This window comes from Rhinatrema bivittatum, chromosome 2 (assembly GCF_901001135.1).
Source record: "Rhinatrema bivittatum chromosome 2, aRhiBiv1.1, whole genome shotgun sequence".
NCBI lineage: Eukaryota > Metazoa > Chordata > Amphibia > Gymnophiona > Rhinatrematidae > Rhinatrema > Rhinatrema bivittatum.
This window is the reverse complement of record NC_042616.1, coordinates 699,960,121-699,972,768: the sequence shown is the minus strand read 5'-3', so window position 1 is coordinate 699,972,768 and position 12,648 is coordinate 699,960,121. Positions and strand designations below refer to the sequence as shown.

The 12,648-nt window shown below is 42.4% G+C and overlaps 1 protein-coding gene across 3 annotated transcripts in view; it reads right to left on the bottom strand.

The window, feature by feature from the left end:
* The window catches only part of OTUD6B (OTU domain containing 6B), an 81,522-nt gene that overhangs the window by 54,672 nt on the left and 14,202 nt on the right, over window positions 1–12,648 (bottom strand). For all 3 annotated transcript variants that reach the window (XM_029591652.1, XM_029591654.1, XM_029591653.1), the window contains exon 2: window positions 5,244–5,398. In XM_029591652.1, the coding sequence (XP_029447512.1) occupies window positions 5,244–5,398 (155 nt within the window). The remainder of the gene's footprint in view (window positions 1–5,243; window positions 5,399–12,648) is intronic.

Here is a 12,648-nt window from a genome sequence, read left to right as displayed (position 1 = left end):
ACCTCATTTATTAGCCATTTTCTCCAGCTCATTCCCAAACAAGAGTGGGCCTTTAAAGGGTAACTTCATAAGGTTAGACTTCGAGGTAGTATCAACCGACCAATTTTTCAGCCATAGCTGACACCCAGCCACTATTACTGAAACCACCCCGCTGGCCAAAATGCAGACCAAATCGCAGTCCACATATGCCAAAAAGGCAACTGCTGGCTCCATCACTGCCCTGGAATTCATACCAGATTCATCGACTGAACGAGAGAGAAGTAAATAAGACCGAGCCACCAGGGAACAACAGGAAGCTACCTGCAAATTCATTGCCATTCCACAGGGATAGTCGTCCACTTGGTAACGGCACACACAAGCACATCCACCATCAGAAAGCGCAATTGCTCTCTCGCAGCTGGATCCAGGGGGTACAGTCCTTGCAAGACTCGTCCCCCTTTAAAATTTGCTTCTGGAGCTCCCCATTCAAGATCAATTAATTCTTGAATGGCCTCCATAATAGGGAAGAAACAAGAGGCTTTACGCAAAGAAATCAAAATGGGATCTTTCTTTGGCTTGGACATGAATTCCATCCTCTGAACTCCCAGCATCATCAAATGTCTGGGAAATCAGAGCTGTTACAGTTCCTAACCCCCAGGATTTGGGAGGCTTAAGATCCAAGAGCATCCTGAAAAAGTGAGGACCAGAGTTGATTAGTGGAAAAGGGAAGTTAGTCCCACAATCCTTCTGTATCGTGAAGATTATTTTGTCTATTCTAAGTAGTGGAGTTTCAGGCTATAGTCAGAAGAAGCTCTGTCAAGCTTGGGATCTGCTTCAGAGTTGCTGCTTAATGAAATTCAGCAGAAGCTCATCTGTATCTTGTTCAGGAGAGTTTTTCAAGATCTCACCTGCTACAACTCAATGATCTGTACACCACTGAATAGGTACCAATTCAAGCAAAGTTCCAGAGGGGACCAACTCAGTATATTTTGAGGGAATTTTGGGGGAAAGGATTCCCTAGTGCAAAGGATTTCTGTGACTATATCTATTGACTGTGTTTAGATTTTGATTTCTGCATAGATTGCACTAGACCCAGTGTACTATCTGCCAAATTGTTCATCTGCATCAAGTACCTTAGTAAACAGATTCATTTTGGAACAACTCAGCCTGGGGTGGTCAAGAAATGTTTATACTGGGAGATGCCAGAAAGATTCCACAAGCCTAAGGGCCTTGAAAGAATTCTCTTTCATTCTTGTTGGGAAAGGACCTAGGGAGTATTAGATGTTTAATTGACTGACTAATCCCCAAAGTGGTTAAGGCAACTAGTGTAGCTGGGTTTAAAGAAAGGTTTGGAGGAGAAATCCATAAACTGCTATTAATCAATAGGGAATTGCCAATGCTTGTTGACAGCATTAGTAGCGTGGAATCTATTTAATGTTTGGGTACTTGCCAGGGTCTTGTGACTTGGATTGGCCACTGCTGGAGACAGGATACTGGGCTTGATGGACCCTTGGTCTGACCCAATATGGCATATCTTATGATCTCTATGAAAGAAACGTAACAAAGTTCTATATGGCTCCAATCCCAGAGGAATTTCCCCATCCTCCAGGGAGTAAGGATCAGCTTCATCATCCGTGCCATCTGCTCCCTATCAGGGAGTCATGCTCGCAGATCTTGGCTTACTCAGACACTTACCTGCAGCACCAGGCATGTGGGCATCCGCAGCTTGTGATCCTGATCTGTCAAGACTGGTCGGGGACTGCACCTGAAGAAAAGACTTGTGCCCACTGAACTACACTCCCCCACTGACGAACCAGTCCCAAAATCAGGCAACACCCCTGGCAACTCTTTTTCCATTCCCACACTATGCTAGGAAGAATCGGGCTTAGCAAAAATCAGACAGAGGTAATTGTCTCTGAGCCTCCAAACAGTGTTGACACAAGTTAGAGGGAATGCCAGGCTTGGATGCCCGAATATAACAAACAACACATAGGGCAAGGCGCTACGGGTGCCATCAGTCTGTCAATATGCCCTAACAGGCATCTGATGATAGTGCGCCCAAAATTTAGACTCCTAAAGATTAGGCACGTAACACTGTGCCTTGATCAGCGCACAAATTGAGCTCCTACCAGCACGCTCAGATAGCGCGCACACGTAAGTGTGTGCGTGTGAGTGCGCTCAGAACTAGGCACCCAGTAGGCACTCCTATGCGCCTAACTAGGCATAGGGGCGCATAGGAGCGCCAACTGGGTGCACAAGCACGAACTGATGGAATTGAAGAAGGCAGTCTTGTGCGCAAAGAAATGTGTAAAATCAGTTCCGCAGCCTACTACACAGTGAAAAAGACAAGCCTGAGAGTGAGGCCTAGCCCAAAAAGGCCGCGCAACCCATCAAGCTGCCCACTTCCCCATAGCAACTCTGGAGGCGGGGACGACTGTTGGATCTGCACGCTGAGCACAGAGACGGGGGGGGGGGGGGGGAAAGGAGGAGGAGGAGGAGGAAACCCTACTTAATGCCCTCTCTCTTTTTTTTTTTTTTTTAAATTACTCTTTACCTGAGCTCAGACCTTCCCGGCTCAGTACAAGGTCAGTCTCCATATGTGGGGGGAGAGGGCAAGGACTTTCACTGCCGCGCTCGGCCTCCTGTACCCGCTTGCCTTTCAGCTGTTTTTATTTTTACAGCTAAATCCACGCTGGTTGAAACACCAGCTACTGGACCAAGGAACTCATCTGAGGGAAGGAGCCAAAGAAATCACCTCAGGAATTCTCAACCGAGGAAGGCACCATAAGGTATCACCACATGAGAGCAGGGCAAATAATTCTTCCCTTCTCCTTTGAAAAATTATTTTTCTTTTAAGCAATTCCCAGAAGGGAGGTGCACGTCCACCATCTTCTGGAGACTGAGAATACTGACGGGCTGATGTCACTGCATGGGTATATATACCGCGATGTCAGCTTTGCCCCATCTCCACCTGCTGGTAGAGGTGCATAACCCACGGGTTCTGGATTCACCTGTCTGAATGCTAAGAAAGTCTATAATTTTATGTTTCCTTAGAATGCTCTTTGAACTTCATTTTCACAATCTGACCAATGGTGCTGGAATTAGGGGATCTTATAACCAGAAAAGCTGACCTTTTTTTAAATGAGTCATAGGTAGAGACCAATTGTTAGCCAATATCTTCATCTGTGTAAACTTTGAGCTTCTACAGCACAGGGATTGAATACTTTGTAAGCAGCATTTTTCAGTTTTTAATTTAATTTTACAAAAAATGCAGAGAAGTAATGAATCATGATTTTTAAAATTTACTTTAAGAACACACTGGTCCACCACAAACATACTGTCTGGAACAATGTGAGTGTCATTTGTAATCCAACAAATCTGCTGACTTTTTAGGGGGTTGAATACTTTTGTAAGCCATTGTATGTTGCCTTAATGTAACCCCGAGATAAGTCTGGCTGCTGAATTTTGGATTAGGTGAAGAGAATGAAGATATTAATTGGAAGACCTAAAAACAGCGCAAAGCAGTAGTCCAATGAAGAAAGAATGAGAGACTCTGTGACCAATTTACCTAGCTGTCTAGGTTTACAGTCTTGAAGGATGATATATCAGTATGAGAAGAGTGCCCAAGAACAGACTATTTATTTATTTAAAATCTTTTCTATACCGTCATTAAGCGGACGCCATCACAACGGTTCACAATAGGCCACATAACTACATGTTGCATAAAATGTCTTAAATTATAACAACTAAACAGGTGCCATCAAAATACTGTAACAGTTTCATAAGCAGCATTACTTGGTGGGTGTTATAAGTCATGTCCAGTTTTCTCTGTCTCAGCTATAGAGGATTGATGATAAACTTGCCAGAGTCTATTCACACCCACACTCCTCTGCTAACTCCACAGCCCTACAGCAATGTGGCTTACAGAATAATAATGGCTAAAGTTTGTCCTCAAATTCCCAAGGAACTATGTGTATTCAATGAGTAAAACAAACTTAACAGCCTCATCCCTGGTCTCTTTCTTTAACTCCTCGTGTACATTTCATTAATAGCAGCTGCCCAACAGAGCCACAGGAATTGTGGTCTGTCACATGCTATAATAAATAAATAAATAAATAAATATAAGCGACATGCCATGTACCCAGAGGCACAGAGATAAAGGATCAGGAGAGTGCTCCGTACAAGTAACATCAATGCTCTGCTGTCCATCTGCTTGGAGTTCTCCACTGCGCAACAAGTCTCTAATGAGGGCTCTGCTCAGCCTCAGCCCTTCTAAGGAAGAGCTCCTATGGTTAGCCAGTGACAACACAGAAAGAACACCAGATCATTAAACAAAGCTTAAAATATGGAAGAAATAGTCTTGAAATACAAATGTCAAATAAATAAGGTTTTAAGAAAGCCTGGAAATCTCAGCACTCTCTCTTTCGACAGATTCATCCCAATCTATTCCAGTTCATCTTGAGGAAAATAAGATTTAAGTATTGCAAATCAATTTACAAAGTCCTAAGTCACTGTGGTTAGATATGAAATAGTTAATACTCGTCAACACAGTGCTGTGAATCTTAGTATCTCAAGTTTATAGATCTGAGCTCATTTCTCCCACTTCCATAGGAGATGTCTCCTCTGCTGACTTAACCCCTCCTCTTGCTTTCCTTAAATCTTTTAAGAATGCCAAAGTTTTAGGGAAGAACATTTCATATGCCTTATCACATGCTAAGTACAGCTCCATGTTACGGCAGTGCCCTGGTTGTATTCAGATTCTGTCTAAAAACTCACTTTTTTTGAGACTGGTTTTAAAACGAAACCCTCAGACTCTAACAGATGCCTTCTCACTTTGAACAAGTTTACTAGAAATGTATGCCTTGTCTCTCTCTCTCAAGTAGACCGTAAGCTCCATAGAGAAGGGACTGACCCATATGTGTACTTGTATAGCGCTGCTTATATTTATTTATTTATTTTTAATTTTTATATACCGATGTTCCTGTAAAGAATACATATCGCACCGGTTTACAAGGAACTGAACAGTCGCCTCCAGGGCGGAAATACATTAAAACAGTCGCCTCAAGGCAGAATACATTGACACAAGTATACAGGAAAACTATTAAAGAGAACTTTCATAAACTCAATTAAATGTAACTGGGAACCATAAATCAGGAACATATGTACAGAGGTAGGTATATCGTCTGTCGCTTCACAAGATTTTAGCTCTAAATAGCACTAAAGATATATTTAGTAGTAATAAAGCACCCAGTCGGGTGTGATACCTCTGTCTCCTGAGATGCTTCTAGCTTCAGCTGTTCCACCTCTTGACTGTGTCTCTCATCCATTTCTGCCTCAAGTCTGGCAACATCTTCTGTAAGCTGCTTTCTCCTCTTCTTGTCGTTCTTTGGTACAGCATTTTTCATTCCCTGAATTTTGGCTAAAAAGACATATCACAAAAGATGAAAATCAAACTAAAATGTGTTTCTTTAACAAGAAACGCATATTGAACAATCAATTAGTTACCACACTATAATTGAATTGATTTAGCTAACTTTCAGGCCGATACAGTACAGTGCGCTTCAGGTTTGGAGCCCAGGTTTGGACGCACGTTTTCGACACACTAGCTTTACCCCTTATACAGTAAGGGGTAATAGCGCGTCGAAAACGCGCGTCCAACCCCCCCCCCCCCCCCCCCCCCGAAACCAATAGCGTCCGCAACATGCAAATGCATGTTGATGGTCCTATTAGTTATTCCCGCGCAATACAGAAAATAAAATGTGCAGCCACGTCGCACATTTTACTTTCAGAAATTAACACCTGCCCAAAGGCCGGCACCGGGGAAGTGTACAGAAAAGCAGAAAAAACTGCTTTTCTGTACACCCTCTGACTTAATATCATAGCGATATTAAGTCGGAGGCCCCAAAAATAAAAAAAAAAAGTAAAAATTAAAAAAAAATAAATTTTTAAATCGGCCTGCGGGTTGGAAGTCGGACGCTCAATTATGCCAGCGTCCATTTTCCAAACCCGTGGCTGTCAGTGGGTTTGAGAACCGACGCCGGCAAAATTGAGCGTCGTCTGTCAAACCCGTTGACAGCCGCCGCTCCTTTTACCACGGGCCTTAATTTACATAGACCACCCTCCTGAATCGCATGCCCAGGAGAGTGGCCTGTGCGCGCCCTGGGAGAGCGGGTGCTTGCCAGCTCTCCCGCGCGTTTTTCTGTATCAGCCTGTTTATAAAGTTCTGTTGCTTTGTAAACGCCATTCTGCCTTTCATTCATTCATTCATTCAAGGCAGTTACCAAAGGAAAGAAGAGGATACTGCTCTTTTTATCTATTACAGCTGAAAAATGAACACTCATGGAAAAATGCCCTGGATGTTAGAAAGGAAGGTGTGGTGGCGCTTTATGTCTGGAGGACATAGAGTCCAACAGAATAAAGATCATACAAGACACTAAACGCACAGTAGAATATATATGGGTAGAAATCCTGTGTGTCTTGGGTAAGAGTATAGTGATACTACCGGCCACTTGGCCAAAATGATGAGACTGATGATGACATGCTAAGAGAAATCAGGGAAGCTAACTAATTTGGCAGTGCAGTAATAATGGGAGATTTCAATTACCCCAATATTGACTGGGTAAATGTAAGATCAGGACATTCTAGAGACAAATTTTCTGGATGGAATAAATGACTGATTCATGGAACAATTGGTTTAGGAATTGATGAGAGAATGCAGGATTTGGTGAGAGCGTTAACTGTGGTGGGGGTCACCTGGCAATAGTGATAATAATGATCAAATTTGAACTAATGACTGGAAGGGGGACAAGATGTAAATCTACAGCTCTAACACTAAGTATTCAAAAAGGTAACTGATAAAATGAGGAAAATAGTTAGAAAAAACTGAAAGGTGCAGCTACAAAGGTTAAACGTGTACAACAGATGCAGACAAATGTTTAAAATAGCATCCAGATGTATTCCACACATTAAGAAAGGTGGAAGGCAGATCAAACGATTACTGGCATGGTTAAAAGGTGAGGTGAAAGACTATTTTAGGTAAGAAAAAATATTCTTAAAAAATTGGAAGAAGGATCCATCTGAAAAAAATAGGAAAAAGCATAAGCATTATTAAATTAAGTGTAAAAAATTGATAAGGCAGGATAAGAGAGAATTTGAAATGAAGTTGGCCGTAGAGGCAAAAACTCATAATGACAAACTGAAGAGTGGTAAATCACCTGGATCAGATGGTATACACCCCAGGATTCTGAAAGAACACAAAAAGAGAAGTTACTACTTACCTGATAATTTTCTTTGCTTTAGTAAGGGCAGATCAACCCCAACAAGTGGATTATGCACCACTTCCAGCAGATAAAGACAGAGCAAAACCTGACATCATGGCTTTATAGTCCCTCCCTGACATCAACCTGCCGGTATTCTGTGGAAAAGCCAAACTGTGGATAAAACCGATTATACTTGAACATCATCATTAACAGCCAACCATTCATGCTTCTCAACCGACAAGAACACTAAGCTCAGCCAAAAGAAGGAACATATCTAGCAAACATAGGACCTAAAGGAGCCACTTACCAGTTTTCAACAACGAACAAGAAACATTCTGCATAGTTCGCCCGAGAAAGGCTAAGCACAATTCAAACAAACATCGGCAGACAAGAGCATTCTGGGATTGACCTGCCCTTACTAAAGTAAAGGAAATTATCAGGAAAGTAGTAACTTTTCCTTCCTTAGTGTTCAGGCAGGTCAATCCCAATGCGTGGCTTGTACCAAAAGGGCGGAAGGCTACCAGAGGTCCAGTCAATACTGCTCGCGCAAAACGCAGGGTCCTCTCAAGCCCTAACATTCAAGCAGTAATGTTTGGAGAAAGTGTGCAAAGATGACCATGTCGCCGCTTGGCAAATTTCAGCAGGTAATAACAAATGAAGTTCCACCCATGATACCGCCTGAGCCCTCGTGGAATGCAGTCTGATCTGTTTCGTTAAGGCAACCTCAGCAGCCACACAGGCTGCCATCATAACTTCCTTAACCCAGTGGGCAATATATAGAAACATAAAAATGATGGCAGAAAAGGACCAAATGGTCCATCTAGTCTGCCCAGCAAGCTTATGGTAGTAACTGCTGGCCATACAAGCCACTTTTATAATTATCAGTTTCCCAGACTGTCAAAGTCAGGGCCCTTGTTGGTTGCTGTCTGAGTCCAATTCCCTGTCACCTCTTGTCATTGAAGCAGAGAGCAATGCTGGAGTTGCATCAACAGCATTAAGGCTTATTGGTTAAGGGTAGTAACTGCCATATTAGCAAGTTACTCGTATACTTGTTTTCCCAGACTGTGCACTTCAATGTCCTTATTGGTTCAACGTCCTTGTTTTTTGCTGCCTGAATCTAAATACCCTTTTCCTCTTTTACTCCTGCCGTTGAAGCAGAGAACAATGATGGAGTTGCATCAACAGCATAAAGGCTTATTGGTTAAGGGTAGTAACCGCCACACCAGCAAGTTACCTCCATGCACTCTTCTTCATTCCAATCTTCTAGCCTTAAGGGATTCACAGCGTTTATCCCATGCCCCTTTGAAACCTTTTATTGCTTTTGTCTTCACCACCTCCTCCGGAAGGGCATGCTAGGCATCCACCACCCTTTCTGTGAAGAAATATTTCCTGACATTGGTTCTGAGTCGTACTCCCTGTAGTTTCATTTCATGACCCCTAGTTCTTCTGACTTCTTTCCAAAGGAAAAGGTTTGTCGATGATTGTGCATCATTCAAACAGTTCAGGTATCTGATGGTTTGTATCATGTCTCCCCTGCACCTCCTCTCCTCCAGGGTATATTTAGGACCTTCAACCTCTCTTCTTAAGTCATTTGATGGAGACCCACCACCATTTTAGTTGCCCTTCTCTGGACTGCCTTCACCCTGTCTTTGTCCCTTTTGAGATATTGTCTCGAGAACTGAAAACAGTACTCCAGGTGAGGCCTCACCAAGGACTGTACAAGGGGATTATCACCTTTTTCTTACAGGTTATTCCTCTCTTAATGTAGACCAGCATTATTCTGGCTTTTGCTATCACCTTGTCTCACTGCTTCTCCATCTTCAGATCACTCAACACTATCACCCCAAGGTTTCTCTCTTGTCCCATCCTTCACACCCCCCATCCCCCAATCACATACAGCTCTTTTGGATTGCCACACCCCAAATGCATGACTCTGCATTTCTTGGCACTGAATCCCAGCTGCCATATCTTCGCCCATCGTTCAAGCTTCCTTAAATCCAAGTAAATCACATCAAGCACTCTTCACTGATCCAATTCTATAGTCACCCAATCAAAAAAAAAAATCAATCAGATTTGTCTAACAGGACCTTCCCCTGGTGAATCCATGCTGTCTAGATCGAACAACCCACTGGATTGTAGATAGTTCAACTATCCTTTCCTTCAGCAGAGTCTCCATTATTTTTCCATCATCAAGGTGAGGCTAACCGGCCTGTAATTTCCAGCCTCCTCTCTGCTCCCACACTTCTGAAGCAGGACCACCATCATTTTTCTCTGTCTCTATCTGCTGGCAGGAGGAGAATGTAACCCATTTGTCTAGACTGGTCTGGCAGGACTAAAAGAAAGGACATTACCAGGTATGTTTAAATGTCACCTCTTTCTGTAAGCACCAAAAAGGGAGAAATTGCTTTATAAATCATGTTCGGCACATCAGGTCTCTGAGCTGCAGGATCTTTCCTGCCATGAGCCTTTTCTCTGTATGACTCTGGGTGCAATTCAACTTTGGACTGTGCCCTCCTTTTTACCCAAAGTGGTTTCAGACTTTCATTTGAGTCTACCTGTGCTTTGTAATACATTTATAAATGATCTGGAAAGGGGTACGACGAGTGAGGTAATCAAATTTGCAGATAACACAAAATGATGCAGAGTATGTAAATCTCAAGCGGATTGTGATCAATTGCAGGACCACCTTGTGAGACTAGAAGACTGGGTTTCCAAATGGCAGATGAAATTTAATGTGGACAAGGGCAAGGTGATGCAAGGGAAAAATAGCCCTTGCTGTAGTTACACGATGTTAGATTCTATCTTAGGAGTTACCACCCAAAGAAAGAGATCTAGGCATCATAGTGGATAATACATTGAAATCTTCAGCTCAGTGTCTGTGGCAGGCAAAAAAAGCAAATAATGTTAGGAATTATTAGAAAGGGATTGGCAAATAAAACAGTGGATGTTATAATGCCTTTATCGCTTCATGAAGAGACCGAACCTTGAATACTGTAATTCTGATCACTGCATCTCAAAAAAAAAAAAAAATAGTTGCACTGCAGAAAATACAGAGAAGGGCGACCAAAATAATAAGGGGCATGGAATGGCTCACCTATGAGGAAAGGCTAAAGAAGTTAGGGGTGTTCAGATTGGAGAAGAGATGGCTGAAGGGGGATGATAGAGGTCTATAAAATCATGAGAGGACTAGAACAGGTACATGTGAATCAGTTATTTATCCTTTCAGATAATACAAGGACTAGGGGGCACTCCATGAAGTTAGCAGGTAGCACATTTAAAACAAATTGGAGAAAATTATTTTACTCAATGCACAATTAACCTCTGGAATTTGTTGCCAGAGAATGTGGTTAGGGCAGTTAGTTTAGCTGGGTTTAAAAAAGGTTTGGATAAGTTCCTGGAAGAGAAGTCCATTAACTGCTATTAATCAAGCTGATTTAGGAAATAGTCACTGCTATTACTGGCATGAGTAGCATGGGATCTACTTAAAATTTGGGTACTTGCCAGGTACTTGTAACCTGGATTGGCCACTGTTGGAAACAGGATGCTGGACTTGATGGACCCTTGGTCTGACCCAGTATGGCAACTTCTTACATTAACAGGATGGCGATGAGGCAGATGGAACAGCAGCACTGCAACATACAAGTGCCAGGGGCTCCCAGATTCAGAGCACCAACTGTACTCTGTGCCTGTGAAGAAATGGTTTATGCATCTGACACATACCTTATTCCCCACAATCTGCAACAGATATTTCAACTGAAAACTGGCATTTCCTGCCCTTTAGAAGCATGCTTCATCAGTGGAAAGTGCTTATTGTGCTATTACCATGTTGATAGATCTGCTGTCCATATGTATGTACTGGAGTCCTCTCTGTGGATGGATTTGGCTGAAATCTGGCAGAAGTCCCTCTGACTCAGGTTCCATCTCTCCTATCAAATTTCATTCACAACAATCCATGGAGATCCATCATGCTTGAATTTATAGGGGCACAAATGTATCTTTTTGCCACGTTGCAAACTTGCATTTTTTATGCTTATTTCATCAGCGTTTATAAAGTAATTTCTCCCTTTTGGTGCTTACAAAAAGAGGTGACATTTAAACATACCTGGTAACTTCCTTTCCTTTAGTCCTGCCAGACCAGTCCAGACAAATGGGTTACATTCTCCTCCTGCCAGCAGATAGAGACAGAGAAAAAAAAAATCTCAAGTTGACATCACTACCCCTATAAAGTTCTGGTGCTGCCTTCAGCTTTTCAGTATCCTATGTCAAAACTAAGACAACCAACGGCAATTGTTTGTTTTGATTTCCAAATCATCACTACAAGCAAAACCCAATAAAACCAAAAAGCTTCACTCCATGGTTAACCTAGGAATAAGAATTCCCATACCAAGCTCACAATTAGGCCAGCTACCTTCAGAGTGGGCAACATACTCGCTGTTAGATTTCTGAACCTATAGTACTGAGAGCCTTGGATCACTGTAGCTTACTTGTGCTGGTTCTCGATTGGTCTGGCAGAACTAAAGAAAAGGAAATTAATAGGTAAGTGTACATTTCCATGGCAGACCAGTTCATACAAGTGGAACATACCAAAGCTCTACCCAGACCAGGCAGGAAGAAGCCACAATAGCTCTCAGGACTCCTGTGTCCAAGACATAGCCTCTCCCAGCCTGCACACCCACACTGAGGTGCTTAGAAGCAGGGATACAAGAGCGCTGCCCTGCCCTTATCTTCTGGAAAGAGATTCTGACTCTGCTGTTGATGGTGACACTGGCCCTCTGAGACCTGCAAACTCTTGCCAGAGCAGGTGAATGTACTCCTCGCCTTGATTATTTATTTTAAAATTTCTTACCTGCACCCGCCATGGTTCAGGGCAGAGAACAAAACATACATACATAATAAAACCTTAAAACAAAAATTATAAACAGTAAATAAAAACAATATACATATACCAACATAAAGTACAATAGGCTGTTAAACTACTTCCTTCAGAAAAATAAACTCAGTCCAGAGTGTCAGAAATTAGACTGAAATCTCAAATGCCTCCATAATTTGAAATGACTTAAGAACTTTCTAGGAAACTTCTGCCTCACTAATGCTCTGAACCTGGGTTGGTAAAGTATTCCAAAATACAAGGTCAGCGATGGAGAATGCCCTCTCATGAATTTCTCTTAAGTGTGCCTCACGAATAGGGGGAATGTGAAGAAAATTTTTACTGAAAGAACAGAGGTCACAACGGAGCATTAATTGGAAAGTGGAATTAATCCATGGGATACTGACCTTTGTTAATAAATTAAATATAACAGCTACTTTATATTGAATGTGCCAATGTACCAGGAGCCAGTGAAGCGACTGCAAGATGGGAGTGACGTGATCTCTGGGGCCTATACCTGTTAAAATCCAAGTAGCGGCATTG